At 46.9% G+C, this 16,639-nt stretch overlaps 1 protein-coding gene across 1 annotated transcript in view; it reads left to right on the top strand.

Moving 5' to 3' along the window:
- CABP4 (calcium binding protein 4) overlaps window positions 1–16,639 on the top strand; it is a 76,987-nt gene that overhangs the window by 12,754 nt on the left and 47,594 nt on the right. Inside the window, exon 3 of the mRNA XM_069232921.1 lies at window positions 10,402–10,545. Within this exon, the coding sequence (XP_069089022.1) occupies window positions 10,402–10,545 (144 nt within the window). The remainder of the gene's footprint in view (window positions 1–10,401; window positions 10,546–16,639) is intronic.

Raw genomic sequence — 16,639 nt, 5'->3', positions numbered from 1 at the left:
CTCTAACAGTGCCGGAGGTCTCTAACTGTGCAACACACGTGCACACACCAGTCCAAGGGTTCAGGAGGTCTCTAACAGTGCAACACACGTGCACACAGCAGTCCAAGGGTTCAGGAGGTCTCTAACAGTGGAGCAGACTCCCATGCACCAGTTCAGGGAGTGAGTGGAGTGTTTGTGGTGTGGGAGCTGGGTTCTAGTGGTGTAATTTAACTAGATACCCCATCTTTAGGATCCCTAATAATATAACTCACCTGCCTCCTTCGGTCCAGAGGTGTGCCTGAAGGATCTCCAGTAGTCTAACACACCTGCATCCCCCATCTATGGCAGACATCTTCAAACATGTTTGCACTCAGCCTCACCAACCAAAATGTTTTGAAGCCAGGCCCCCCTTCATAATTTTATGGGAAGTATTAGGAAGTGGGAGAGACAAGGGCTTATGAGATCATTTCTAATTTCATGGAAACATTTTCTGTAGCTCATAATCCACACTAAAACTGAAAAGTATGGAAGAGGAAATGAATCAAATAAAGAAACAGGAATTGACCAAAAACACTGTCCCCCATACTTGGGGTGTTGTGAGCCCATCATGCTCCTGCACCCCATTGCACTAATAATAGCTGTGACCCTGAGTAGCAGGCTAGCTCCTCCGCTTCTTTCAACCCTTCTGCACCCTGCCTCACCAACACTCCAATCTTGAAACAGGGTCTCTGTCCCTTTCATAAAAAGTAAGGACCCCACATGACGCCCCCCTCTTTGCAGCAAGGGTGCCCTCTATCCTAATGCTAGCTCTTAGCCTGAGCCTCCATGTCCCTTTTTAAAGGGACATAACTGTGATGCAGGGGGCGCCTCAGACCTCTGGACCCATTGCTGCATCCCCTTCACTAATGATAGCTGTCGCCTTGCGAAGGAGGCCCTATTTTCTGCCCTTTGTTAAAACCACAGGCCCCCATCTTGCCACATGCCGCTCCCTGACATCTCTCAGAGGCACAAACTAAGATTTCAGTTTCCTCTCCCTTGGTCTAATCCAGTAAGGCCCAAAGAAATACTGACACAGCAAGTGTGACGTGGGCCCATCACAGCACGGGGTCTCGGTTCCACTGCACCTGCAGCACCAATGATACCCACAGTCCTGCGAAACAGGTTATCTCCTCTGCCAGCTCCACTGGGTCATCACTCCTAGGTCTGAGGCCCAAAGAAGGCTGCCTGCCCTTTTGTGTAAAAAAAGAATAGCCCCACATCGCACCATCCTGCTGGCATGGTCCCTGTTCCTTGCACTTGCACTGGACGTCAACACTAGCAAGGAAAATGGACCCCAATCCTCTTTTTTGTTGTAAGACCACAATAACTGGGCTCCAGTGCCACAGCGCCTGCTGCACGAATGGTAGTGATGATCCTTATTAAAAAACTAAAAAAGGACTGTGTGTATAGCCTCCTTCCGCAGGCCTTCCCGCTAAAGAAGCGGATTCTGTCCATTTGTAAAGAAAAAACAAGACGAGCCCCCACATAGCCTATTCTGGCCCATCTCTTTGACACTATCCATGGATCTCCCTCCTTTCCCCTTTCTCAGGGATGCATAGGATCAGGGCTCTGCTTCTGGATGCAGCCCTGCCGGCCTCCTCAGTTTCACCCTCCTGAGTCACTTGAAAGGACAACTACATGTAAGCGGAGGCCTCAGTGGGCGGACTCTTAAGGGAACAATGCACTATTTTAAAAACCTTTATGAAAAAAGTCCCACTACTGTTTGTTAAAAAGCAACAGCCCCTAAACAGTGAGTGCCAGCCTTTTGGTACCTTTACCTGAAAGCAAAGTGTGTGTGTAGGGGGACTGCTTGAGAGCAAGTAAATGCTTTAATAGAGGGAGTCCCTTGAAGCTTCATGGTGATAAAGATTTAGGGCCTCATTTTGAGTTTGGCGGATGGGAAAGCACGTCTGACAATCTCCTGGCAGGGTGGCTGCCACCTTCGTGGCGACCTCCCCACCAGAGTTATTACGAGTTTCCCGCTAGGTCAGCAGGTGGAAACCTCAGTTTCCGCCCGCCGGCCTAGTGAAAACAGGCTACAGCATTGTTTCTGGCTCGTAATCGAGCCGGTGGCAATGCTGTAGCCAGCAGGGTGCACCAGCACCCAAGCAAAGCAGACAGTGAACATTGCGAGGGTGCTGGACAGGGCCCCCTGCACCTCTGATGCCAAGTGCATGGGCAGTGCAGGGGGCCTCCCTGTGGCCCCCTGCACCTGTTCTCCGCCAGCCTAGTGGTGTAACCGCCATTAATCAGCTGGCAGAGAACAAGGTCATAATCTGCATGCAGCGCTGCCCTGGCGGATTACAATCTCCGCCACCGCCAGGCCGCCGGGATGATGGATCCTGGCTGAGCTGACAGTTCCCTGGTGGTCTGACCGCAAGAGTTGTAATGTGGCGGTCGGACCGCCACTGCAAGTGTGGCAGTCTGTAGACCGCCACACTCGTAATGAGACCCTTATTCTTTTTGACAGGCACTGTATCTGCGTTATCAGCTCAGTTCTGGAGAGTGTCCTTTTAATGTGCACTTATAGAAATGTTACGTAACTACGTACAGTCATATTACATACTACTGAAATATCTATTTTGAAAGCACTAGTTTTATCTTTAACACTATATCATTTTGTGACAGCCTATTAAAATAATGACTTCCATTTTCAAATTGCTTTCTTCCACAGGCTGGACCCTCGTAGCATCACACATATATACGTGCCACTGTCCCCCTCTGTGCCACCCAGGTTTCAATTTTGTGGCTCTCTAAGCACACACAGACATCTGCAGTGACCGCCTTAGCCCTCTCAGGGTTCATAACGTGAAAGAGTACATTCCCCACTGATTAGTTTAGCTTGCATTTGTTTTGCATTATTTTGTATGCTGTTACCCAAAAGTGAAAAAACAACTAAATCCTTGCACATTTTGTTCTTTTTTAGGCACAGTGTCTTTGACTGTGTCACTACACTCTGCGAAATGGCACACAGGATTACAATTACCACACTTTTATACCAGTGCTTAATTTGTAAAGCAATAAGTGCCAGGGCTCTCATCAGGAGACCACTACTGCTTGTACCACCCATTGCCTCCGCCAGCCAATGACAGTTCCAACACAAGTACTAACCCTCACATTCGTACAAGTATGACAATTCAAACTATTCCAGGGCCCCAAAGCTATAAAAATGGCTTGGGTGCAATTTTTAATGTGCTTTCAGTGAATAAACAACTGTTGTTCAGCGCTATTCTAAATATGACAAACAGCGCCACCATGGGGCAGACTGTCAGAAGTGCTGGTGTTGACAATTAAATGTTGGTGCCAAGCACCAGAAACCACTGGTCCAAATTAAGCTCTGTTTTATGTACACTCTAACCGCTGCATGTAAATGAAGACCACCTGGAAATGTGACAAATAAACAGGGTTGTACTCCGAATTTATTTACAAATACTTGCAGAGGAATCTGAGAGGATCTCTAAGAGCATAAGACTCTCGCATCCCTCCGTCAATGGGTTCTGCGTAAGGGGATCTTTTATACTATAACACACTGCATCCCTCCGTCAATGTGTTATGCTTAAGGGGATCTTTTATACTGTAACACTCCGCATCCCTCTGTAAATGGGTTCTGCCTGAGGGAATCGCTAACCCTGTAACACACCTGCATCCCTTCATCGATGGGTTCTGCTCGAGGGGATCTCAAACAGTGTAACACACCTCATCCCTCCGTTAATGGGTTCTGTCTAAGGGGATCTCTAACAGTGTAACACACCTGATCACTTCGTAAATGGATTCTGTCTAAGAGGATCTCTAACAGTGTAACACACCTCATCCCTCCGTTAATGGGTTCTGTCTAAGGGGATCTCTAACAGTGTAACACGCCTGATCACTTCGTAAATGGATTCTGTCTAAGGGGATCTCTAACAGTGTAACACACCTCATCCCTCCGTTAATGGGTTCTGCCTGAGGGGATCTCTAACAGTGTAACACACCTCATCCCTCCGTTAATGGGTTCTGTCTAAGGGGATCTCTAACAGTGTAACACACCTGATCACTTCGTAAATGGATTCTGTCTAAGGGGATCTCTAACAGTGTAACACACCTCATCCCTCCGTTAATGGGTTCTGCCTGAGGGGATCTCTAACAGTGTAACACACCTCATCCCTCCGTTAATGGGTTCTGTCTAAGGGGATCTCTAACAGTGTAACACATCTGATCACTTCGTAAATGGATTCTGTCTAAGGGGATCTCTAACAGTGTAACACACCTCATCCCTCCGTTAATGGGTTCTGTCTAAGGGGATCTCTAACAGTGTAACACACCTGATCACTTCGTAAATGGATTCTGTCTAAGGGGATCTCTAATAGTGTAACACACCTCATCCCTCCGTTAATGGGTTCTGCCTGAGGGGATCTCTTATACTGTAACACACCTGCCTCCATCTAGTGATAGGTTCTGCTCGAGGAGATTTCTCATAGTGTAACGCACGTGGACGTCATTTAGGGGTCGCCAGGGGTCACAGCTGTGACCCCAGCTTGCCCCTTGCGACCCCTGGTACTGCCTTTGCGACCTCTGCCCGACGAGGTGGCAAATCAGTGCCAGGAGCACAGGGGCAGCTCCTCCTCGTGGACGTTGCTGGGACTCCACTTCCTTGTTTTCAGTCCCTTTTTTATTACACTAATAGTGAACAATATTGTATCATTCACTGTTATTGCAATAAATGGAGTACAGCTAGCTGGACTATGACCCTCCTTGGTAGCTGAGGTAAGTTAAAAAGCATTTAAAAAAAATTATTTTTATGAACAAGTTCAAACAATTGTATACTTTTGACATTTGACCACAATTAGCACAACAAGTCTCAGTTTTTCCATACAAAGGTGTATCCTCTTTGGAGCATACCACACATTGTTGGCTAGACCAACATATATTTGAATGTATACATTTTTAAATGTATGCTGTGTGTATGTTTGCCGGTGTGCGTGAGTGAATGTGTGTATATGTGTAAGCGTGTGTGTGCGAGTTAAAGTAAAGATACAACAGCCTGTGATGTCACTTCCGCCACCCCTGGCTTTTTGGTGAATTGACGTCCATGATGACGCAGCTGCTTTCATCAGCTCACTGATGTGCCAATAGCGACCATCAATTGAATTCACAATATAAACAATTCTTTTTGTGAACACATATTATTGTTTAAAAAAATCAACCTAAACACACTGACACATTCATTTAACATTCCAGTGTTTCAAAGCGCTGGATTGCAGGTTACATGTTGTTATGTACATAGCTCGCTAAGTTATTCTACCGTGACTGAAGCTTGTGAACCGCATGTTACACTGAATCTCTGTAACAAAGCATTAACCCAGAGAGCTGTCTTACAAAAAAACACAAAACATTGACCTCCACATTATATGCAATGCTCGATAGTAGGTACACTAACCCTCTACACTGAGTGACTATAGAATATGCACAGACCTCCACTCCAAGAGCATTAACCACCAAAGTGGCCATACCAGTGTTTCACCCTGAGATGACCTGGACATCCATAGCTCTCCGAAGCAGGTGTCCTAAAATGCAGTCCTTTTGTGGCCAATTGAAGTAGCCATGAGCAGCTTTACTAACAAATTCCTTTGAGTTAAGAGTTTGTGAAACAAATGCATTTGTATTGACACACTGTGGGGTGTTTGGCAGTGCTCCTGATTCACCCCCTTTAGATGCCATCTCTTCCTGCCACCAGAACCATCCCCTGCCCACCATCTATATGTCTCTGAATACATGCCCTTGCACCCTGCAAGGGGGGCAGCTGAGGGTTTGTGAGTGGGTCCTTGCTGTGGTGGTGTGCGACACTATGGGCCAGATTTACAAGAAACTGGGCATCAATACTAGTGCGCCAGCTTGCTTGCGTCGCCGCTGCCCCACCTAACAACACCATGTGTGCACCGTATTTACAATACGGAGCACCATGGCAGTCGTTAGGCCAATAGCATCAGAATTTTTTACGTTATTGTGGCGCTTTGCTCCACTAGCGTCAAATATTTTGATGCACCAAGATCAAAATGCACCACGATTTCACTGCACCATTTTTGGTGTCAGTTTTAACGCCTGCTAAGATCAGGCGTTAAAATGACGCACCCATATGCGTCCATAGATTAATATGGGTGCGTCATTTTAACGCCTGATCTTAGCAGGCGTTAAAATTGACACCAAATATGGTGCAGTGAAAACTTGTAAATTTCTCTGCACCATTTGTGCGGGCCTCCTAAAGCCGGAACACCCACCTTGCATACATTATGCCTGACACAGGCATAATGTGGCGCAAGGGATCGCAAAGTGGCGCAGCGTAAAATGGTCTCCTTGAGCCACATTAACGTAAAAAAAATGGCACTAGTGTGGCGCAAGGAGGTGCTAGGGCCTTGTAAATCTGGCACTATATATGAAACGGGTAGTAAGACAAGTGGAACACATTTGTAAATCGAGCAACTCTGGACTTTTTAAGGCTTGATGTCTAGGTGATCTCTGAGGGGTGGGCAATCACAGGTATTTGTGCTTGCTGAAGGCAACATGTTTGATAAAGTTTGAGAAATCACAGAGTTCATTCCCTATCAAAAAGATAAAAACATTGACACATCCCTGCTCTTCTACCCACAAATTGCGATTGGCCCATCCACACCACGTGCGATGAGATCACATAATGTATACCACAAGGACTACCCGATACGCCCACGGAACGGGGGTAACTATCTACACTATTACACAATTGCCACGTGGGACTAATTTTAAGTCGAGCTGGGTGCCAAACGGTCCCACAGCTCTGTAATGAATTAGTATTAATTACAGTGTGCAAATTAATTGTGTGCAGCAGCAACATTCATAATGGGTGCTCTAAAAAATAGCTAGTTAGCGTGGAGGAGTCTCGTTTGTTATCGGAATTAATGAGATGGCATCCACAGCTTGCACAGTGCCTCTTGCTACCGCTGCCTGGTTTTTGTTTACAGAGGTTTACCACACCAGTCCACACACTGCCACAAAATAAAGCCCACACACTCATCTGTCAGACCAGCTCACCTGGCACTGTCAACCTGCCCTATAGGCCAGCCCAACCTGTCCCAATCCTCACTACCCCACCCAGGGCCTTGTTACCTAATATTTTTGGAGTGCGGGGCACTCAGTCATTCTTCATTGCCTAAAGCAGCCCATTCTGACTGGCCACATGACACTGTCTGTGGTTCAAAACACCCCAGAACAGATACCTACTTAATAACATTGTGTGACCAGAAAGAGTTAGTATTTGTTAGTTTCAAAACCACATACTTTTTTCTCATTTCTTTAGTCTTCATATGTAACCAGCCAAGATCAATGCATTGATCTCTCATTAGGTGTCCCCCTGGTTCCAGGAAGTTACTTAACCTCTTCTGGGTACATATCCAGCAAACAGTGAAATAATCATGCAGTCAAATAGTTGTCCGGAACAAAACAGCACCCCGACAAGTATTAACTTGCAAGGCATCCCAAAAGTTGATCACAAATTTCCTAAAAATGGAGCCCACATCCTCACTTAACACTTAGGGCCGGATTTAGAGTTTAGCGGAGGGGTTACGGTGAAATCTAAATTCCATTATATCCTATGGGATTTATATATCGGCTGATGGGATATCCGTCACCATTGTGACAGAGTAACCCCTTCACCAAACTTTAAATCAGGCCCTAAATGTGTTCAATAACATGCAATGGTGAACATGCCGCAACCATCTGTGGCATGGAGATGAGTGACTTAATGCAGATGTGTACACCAGCAGCCACAACTCAAAGTACCATTCTTTAAGGTAATGTGTCCCAGTCTTCCCACTCATTAGCAAACAAAAAACCCAGCAATAAATCAGCTGGCAGGGCCATCATCCAAGTGATTTTTACTTATTCACTGTACCACAGTGGTTCAGAATTATTTCACATTGGAGGCTCAGAAACATCTGTATATCAACTACATCAGCCAACTTACTTCTAGGGCAGGTTGTTGCGTCTTCAAGATTCAGCTTAATTTTTTATGCCAGCGGCCAGTAAAACCTGTTGTGGTCGCTCTTTTAGAACTGAGTGTATCGCAAAGTATGATCTTTACTGTTTCCATCTCCACGGCTAGGAACCATGCCTGCCAGATCTTCCATGAATGGTCCTTTGCAAGTTCTATCTGCAAGAAGGTCTCATAGACTTTGGCTACCTCATTACATCCTTCAGGAAGTTCTCTAAGTAGTTTTTGCGAATTCCTCCAGTTCCTTTCTCATGGAGAGTCTAGAAATCAAAGCTTAAACCTAGATGTACTTGAATTTTGACAATCTGCATTCATTCTAGCAAGTCAGTCAGAGTTGCGGAGGTGTCAGTGGAATCCTGGAGAGATTGACGAGGAACATAATGAGGACAGCCAGTCTTCTTGCTGACTTCCCACCAAATTTCTATGATCTTCTGATGGATTCCCACTCTCCAAAGCTATTAACTTCCTTATATTATAAGCAAGCCTGCCTGCCCTAAAACAGCACACCTGAGCTGCAGGTAAGGAAATACCAAAACACCCTTTAATACCAATCTCAATTACTTTTTCCAGGCAAACCTAATTCCCTTCAATCCCAAATTAACTAACTGACTTTTACCTAGCAGCTGATTCTCAAAGTGAAGCAGTATTGTGGTGGCTGAAAAGATGCTTTGTGGTACCATGGACATTTTAATAATATTTCCCTTGTGACATGCAATTTGGTCTTTATATCTCTCCTAAATTAACTATTATTAGGGTCTACTAACTTATTAAGTTATAAAGAGATCAACACACCCAGGTAGGCAAAACCTCTGACTTGTCTTTGTTGACTTTATAGCCAAAGATTGAAATTGAACTGTTAAGTCAACCACCACTGGGATGAGATGCCCGGATCCTCTGTATGCAAGGGGATATCATTCTCATATGTCCTTGACCAACCTCCAGGTACAAGTGGAATAACTGTATCATCTTCTGTCATCCTCTGCACCGCGGTTCTATATACAAACCAAATGATGCAGGATTTGGGGGCAGCCCGGTCTTGTCCCTCGATCTATATAGATTTTCTGTAACCTCATTGATTAAACCTCCGGCAGAGAGTTTAAACATAAAGGACTTTCACGACTCTAATGAATTCATGTCCTATCCCAAAGATTTCTAATATTGAGCATAGAAATAATCAGTTCACCTTGTCAAACCTTTTGCAGAATCTTGTGTCATTCCAGCCAATTTTTCTTTTTTTAGCAGTAATGCCACAAATATCAATGTCTCCTGTTAAAACTTATGTAAGGTCCATCATTTGCCTGCCTGGGATCAGTGCTTAATTGGAGAAAAGTAAGTGTGAGGGCCCTTCTTAAGAGGCCACTGTAGCTTGCACCACTCAACGCCCCTGCCAGAGCTCCCAATGACAGTACCAATACAGCTACTAACCACCCCAGTCCTACAAGTGCGACAATTCAGACTATTCCAGGTCACACAAAGCTTTACGAATGGTGAGGGTGACAGGCATTCTTCATTTTTAATGTTTGTTGCATTATTAAACACTGTTGTTGTGCTCATCTCAAAATTAGACAGACAGCACCACTATGTGTTGGACTGTCATTAGTACCGGTGTTGAGAATTAGGTGCTGGTGCTGAGCCCCAGAAACCACCTGCTCAAATTAAGCACTGCCTGGAATACATCCTTTCTGACCTGTCTTAATTCTAGTTGAAAAAATAGTGTCAACCTTGTCATTACGACTGTGGAAAGAGATTAGTATCCACATTTACAGTTGAAATGTGATAATAGTTTCTGCAGTGTACAGGTTCTTTACAAGGCTTTAATGTGAGTACTAACAGTCCTTCTTCCCACATATGTGGGTGATGACATCATGAAGAATGAAGTTAAACAATTGCAGAAGAGGATCCAATATTACTGTTTGTCAGAAGGATGTCTGGTCCAGAGATCTTACCTTTTTAACGTCCCATCGACCTTGGTAATTCTAATTATGTGATGGGTCCTCCCACAATTAGCAATATGTCTGCATCTGCTCTAGGTAAATTAGACTGTATGTGTTTTAAGTACAACAATATAACTGCTCTTACATTTGGTCTTCAATTTCCAGGACAAAATCTTTCCACTTTTCCTATTACTGTATTGATTATGTCAGGGGTGTCCCATCATGTGACCTTTGGCCTAACAACAACATCACAGAACAATCCCTTGGCATGAGATGGAGTTCATGAGATGAATGAATGAGCTTTGATCACTGTGGCCGCCCTTAGCCCACCAATCAGTTTGAGTTAATATTAAAAGCAGGCACACATTATCTTCCTTTGTTAGCAGCAGCCAATGCTTGATTACACTGATTGCAACCTCATCTATGTGTTCTTTCGTCTTCACAACCCAGAGCTCCTAGAAGCCTTCAAAGAGTTTGACACAGACCGCGACGGATACATCAGCTACAAGGACCTGGGGGAGTGCATGCGGACCATGGGGTACATGCCCACCGAGATGGAGCTGATTGAGATCTCACAGCACATCAAGATGAGGAGTGAGTATTGGGATTGGTGCTGGCCAGATCAAAGCCAGCGCTAAGGCTGTCCTAGACCGTCCCCCCTAGGCACAGCTCTATCCACGACGTCACATGCACAGGACCCTCTCGGACACAGCTCTACCTATGACGTGACACACACAGGACCCTATCGGACACAGCTCTACCTATGACGTCACATGCACAAGTCCCTCTCGGACACAGCTCTACCTATGACGTCACACGCACAAGACCCTCTCAGACACAGCTCTACCTATGACGTCACACGCACAGGTCCCTCTCGGACACAGCTCTATCCACAACATCACATGCACAGGACCCTCTCGGACACAGCTCTACCTATGATGTCACACGCAAAAGACCCTCTCAGACACAGCTCTACCTATGATGTCACACGCACAGGCCCCTCTCGGACACAGCTCTACCTATGACGTCACACGCACAGGACCTTATCGTACACAGCTCTACCTATGACATCACACGCACAGGTCCCTCTTGGACACACCTCTCCCTATGACATCACACGCACAGGTCCCTCTCGGACACAGCTCTACCTATGACATTACACGCACAGTTCCCTCTCGGACACAGCTCTACCTATGACATCACACGCACAGGTCCCTCTCGGACACAGCTCTACCTATGACATCACACGCACAGGTCCCTCTCGGACACAGCCCTAAAGAGACAGTCCCCCCATGAGTCACAGTTCTACCTATGACAAGATATTCACAGAACCCCAGAGACAGAGGCCTGTCCATGACATGACAAACACAGGACCCACGAGTCACAATTCTGTCCATGCAGCCCTGCCAATTTTCCCAGGTCTATGCATGATATCTTGCTCCAGTCAAGGTTTTTCTTTTAATTCTGAGACTTGTAGTCATATATATTCTATTAGAAAATAGGACTAAAAGTCCCAGAATGAAAAAAAAACATGCACATCACACATGGACCTGGGAAACGTGGCAACTATGGACATGGCATGCACAGGGCTACAGAGCCACAGCTCTGTCCATGATATGACGCAACAGGGCCCCAGAGTCACAGCTCTGCCCATGATATGACGCAAAAGGACCCCAGAGTCACAGCTCTGTCCATGATATGACGCAACAGGGCCCCAGAGTCACAGCTCTGTCCATGATATGACACAACAGGGCCCTAGAGTCACAGCTCTGTCCATGATATAACATAAGAGGACCCCAGAGTCACAGCTCTGTCCATGATATAACATAACAGGACCCCAGAGTCACAGCTCTGTCCATGATATGACGCAACAGGGCCTCAGAGTCACAGCTCTGTCCATGATATGACACAACAGGACCCCAGAGTCACAGCTCTGTCCATGATATGACACAACAGAACCCCAGAGTCACAGCTCTGTCCATGATATGACGCAACAGGGCCCCAGAGTCACAGTTCTGTCCATGATATGATGCAAAAGGACCCCAGAGTCACAGCTCTGTCCATGATATGACGCAACAGGGCCCCAGAGTCACAGCTCTGTCCATGATATGACGCAACAGAGCCCCCGAGTCACAGCTCTGTCCATGATATGACACAACAGAGCCCCAGAGTCACAGCTTTGTCCATGATATGACGCAAAAGGACCCCAGAGTCACAGCTCTGTCCACGATATGACACAACAGGGCCCCAGAGTCACAGCTCTGTCCATGATATGACGCAACAGGGCCCCAGAGTCACAGCTCTGTCCATGATATGACGCAAAAGGACCCCAGAGTCACAGCTCTGTCCATGATATGACGCAACAGGGCCCCAGAGTCACAGCTCTGTCCACGATATGACACAACAGAGCCCCAGAGTCACAGCTCTGTCCATGATATGACGCAACAGGGCCCCAGAGTCACAGCTCTGTCCATGATATGACGCAAAAGGACCCCAGAGTCACAGCTCTGTCCATGATATGACACAACAGGGCCCCAGAGTCACAGCTCTGTCCATGATATGACGCAACAGGGCCCCAGAGTCACAGCTCTGTCCATGATATGACATAAAAGGACCCCAGAGTCACAGCTCTGTACATGATATGACATAAAAGGACCCCAGAGTCACAGCTCTGTACATGATATGACACAACAGGGCCCCAGAGTCACAGCTCTGTACATGATATGACATAAAAAGGACCCCAGAGTCACAGCTCTGTACATGATATGACATAAAAGGACCCCAGAGTCACAGCTCTGTACATGATATGACATAACAGGACCCCAGAGTCACAGCTCTGTCCCTGACGTGACATATCAGGACCCCAGAGAGACAGCTCTGTCTCTGACCTGACATACTCAGTAGCCCCTGGGCACAGATCTACCCAAGACATGACATACGCAGGACCCCAGAGTCACAGCTCTGTCCATTATATGACGTACACAGGATCCCAGAGTCACAGCTCTGTCCCTGACATGACATACACAGTATCCCCCGGGAAACAGATCTGTCTATCGAAGACATGACATACACAGCACCCCAGAGCCACAGCTCTGTCCATGACATAACATAACAGGACCCCAGAGCCTCAGCTCTGCCCCTGACACGACATATAAAGGACCCCAGAGTCACAGCTCTGTCCATGACATGACATACACAGGATCTCAGTGAAAGCTCTGTCGATGGCATACATAGGATACCAGAGTCACAGATCTGTCCATGACATGACATGCACAGTATCCTCCGGGGTACAGATCTGTCTATCCAATACATGACATACACAGGACCCTAGAGCCACAGCTCTGTCCATGAAATGACATAACAGGACCCCAGAGTAACAGCTCTGCCCCTGATATGACATAACAGGACCCCAGAGTCACAGCTCTGCCCCTGACATGACATACTCAGTATCCCCCGGGGTACAGAAGTGTCTATCCAAGACATGACATACATAGGACCCTATAGCCACAGCTCTGTCCATGACATGACATACAAAGGACCCAGAGTCACAGCTCTGTCCATGACATGACATACAGAGAACCCCAGAGTCACAGCTCTGTCCATGACATGACATACAGAGAACCCAGAGTCACAGCTCTGTCCATGACATGACATAACACAGGATCCCAGAGTCACAGCTCTGTCCATGACATGACATACACAGGATCTCAGTCAAAGCTCTGTCCATGACATGGCATACATAGGATACCAGAGTTGCAGCCCTTTCCATGACATGGCATACACAGGATCTCAGTCAAAGCTCTGTCCATGACATGACATGCACAGGATCTCAGAATCACAGCTCTGTCCCTGACATGACATAACAGGACCCTAGAGTCACAGCTCTGCCCCTGACATGACATACTCAGCCCCCCCAGGGCACTGATCTGTCTATTCAAGACATGACATACACATGAGCCTAGAGCCACAGATCTGTCCGTGACATGACATACACACGACCCCAGAGCCACAGCTCTGTCCATGACATGACATACACACGACCCCAGAGCCACAGCTCTGTCCATGACATGACATAGACACGACCCCAGAGCCACAACTCTGTCCATAACATTACATACATAGGACCCCAGAGTCTCAGCTCTGTCCATCATATGACATACACATGACTCCCTGAGGGCACAACTTTTACTATGAAATGTGTTAATGAAAAAACATGCTCTCTTGGGTTCTGTTCTATAATTTCCTTTTATCTACCCTAACAGCTTAGGGTCATGCTGCTGGTCATTAGAGAACTGCCCTGGTGCACTAATGCATTTCGGGGTGAGCCCTTAATCAGGGGTCATGAAGTGGCACATAAAATTAACCACGTCTAGAAAAAAAACAGAGAAAAACAAAAAACGCCTTTGATACTCAGGTGAGGTCGGCTTATTAGCACATTATAGGAGCGCAGTGCTTGTAAACATCATGGAAATCAATTCCTTCTGCATCAGAGGCGCGTAAACAACGAGGGGAAGCGTGCTTTGGTCCAAGGGATTGCTAGAGAGTGTGCTGGGAGCTTTGCCAATGCTAACGTTGTTTTCGCGTGGGCACCCGGTGGCGTTTCAAGGGGGTATGCGCACTTTGGTAGGCTAACAAGTAAATTGTCAGGGCCTCTGAATTTGGCTTTCAGCTAAATAACTTTGTGACCCTGCACAAGTCTGTGGGTTTCGGCTTTAGGGCCTGATTTCCAGTTTGACGGGCATCCTGCCTTCGCCATGGGTGGCAGAGGACTGCTGAATAGCTTATTAAGAGATCTCCACTGGCCCAGTGATGATCTCAGTCTCTTTAGAGGAATTGCAGTCATGGTGGTTTCTCTACACCCTCTGCAATACAAACAAGCATTTGCAATGCAACGGGTCTCGCGTTTGCTCATGTTAGAGCTGATCGCGTTGTAAACTCTTAACCCGACTTTTCACCTATCGGGCAAAAGTGCATTTGTGTACGTAACCCGAAAAAGTGCAATTAACTGTGTAAAGCGCTCGACTTCTGCCAAGCGAAATCGCGCTAGTAAAATAGAGAAAAAGTAATCCACGAGCCGGACAGTAAACAGCGAGCCTCGCATGTTTACAGTACTTGGTCGATGCGCTCGAGGAGGGCCAGCCACCGGAAAAGGCATGACGTATGCATGCCTTCGACTAATGAAAGCAAGCGGATTTTATTAGGCAAGCCCACGAACCAATGAAAAACACTGACGTGACGTTGACAGGGCTCCGAGCCCTTTTCTAAACCCTAAAGCGTCTCGCTGCGATACGCATGCACGAGCGCATGCAACGCAGGCTCGACCCTAAAAATGAATGCCCCCCACATCCTGGGAGCTTTCTCCCAGAGTGTGGGGGTCATCTGTACATTCCTTTTGTTGAGTGCCACAAAGTTGTTCCTGACGGTGACGGGCAGAAAAAACACATCAGACCACTTGCTGTAAATAGAGTGGGGGAGGTCTAAGGTCCTTACCCCAATAGGCCCTACTCCATCAGCATGTCCGAGTAAGCGTTCCAACAGAGGAGCTAGCGGGGGCACCACTGTCGGAAATATGGGGGTGCTCCCAACTCCAAATAGAGAGGGTGGACTGAGACGGATAGTGCACTTTGCTACATTTGTGACGGGAGTATCCTGTCCGCCAAACTGTAACTCAGGCTTTTAGTGATAAACGGAGTCGGCCCTTAGTTCACTGAGTGCAATGATAGGACACAGGCCATTCATACTGTTTCCGAAATTGAGACGTTTGAGCGTGCAGCTCTAACCACAGTTTTTACTGGCCACAATTTACCAGAACTTATTGGAACCTTTCTTGGGAGTCCTCCTGGATGGAGTGCCAAAGTTCAGTTGTCTGAATTGAGGATCTGGTTGAAAGTGTAGATTAGACGAGGAAAGCTTTGAGCTATGGAAAGTGTGGATTGTTCTTCTGAATATCGACCCCCAGAATACCGCAGAATAAGAATATTGATGATAGAATGTCGAAGGACAAAACACTGAAAGGTTTAAGTGTATACAGGATTTACTATACCTAACTCCACATCTACGTATCTCGAAGATATATGTACCACGTGGACACCTACATGTGGAGTTAGGTATAGAAAATCTAAACTAACTTACATGCCAATATTTCTTTCCGATATTTTGCCCTGAATATTGTGTCCCATCGATATACTGGGATCGATATTCAGGGTGCACACCAAAAGGGCGTACTTCACTGGCTGTTCACTAGAAGTGAGAGGCAAAGGCACCACAAATTATTCGGCAGGAGGGAATGGAATGTGTGCAAAGTGGTTGAGTCTTCAATCCAAAATAATTCAATAATTCTGAACATTTCCTTTGCAGGACATGGTGCAAATGAGGGCCGTGAGGACACATAGGGGGTCATTCCTACCCTGGCGGTCTATGACCGCCAGGGTAGGTGACGGAGGAAGCACCGCCAACAGGCTGGCGGTGCTTCCGGGGGCATTCTGACCGCGGCGGTAAAGCCGCGGTCAGAAAAGGGAAGCCGGCGGTTTCCCGCCGGCTTCCCGCTGCCCCAGGGAATCCTCCACGGCGGCGCTGCAAGCAGCGCCGCCGTGGGGATTCCGACCCCCTTCCCGCCAGCCTGGTTCTGGCGGTTTTCACCGCCAGAACCTGGCTGGCGGGAACGGGTGTCGTGGGGCCCCTGGGGGCC

The sequence above is a fragment of the Pleurodeles waltl genome, chromosome 4_2 (genome assembly GCF_031143425.1).
Source record: "Pleurodeles waltl isolate 20211129_DDA chromosome 4_2, aPleWal1.hap1.20221129, whole genome shotgun sequence".
In the NCBI taxonomy this organism is placed as follows: domain Eukaryota; kingdom Metazoa; phylum Chordata; class Amphibia; order Caudata; family Salamandridae; genus Pleurodeles; species Pleurodeles waltl.
The sequence above is the reverse complement of the archived record's forward strand: the minus strand, read 5'-3'. Positions and strand labels throughout refer to the sequence as shown.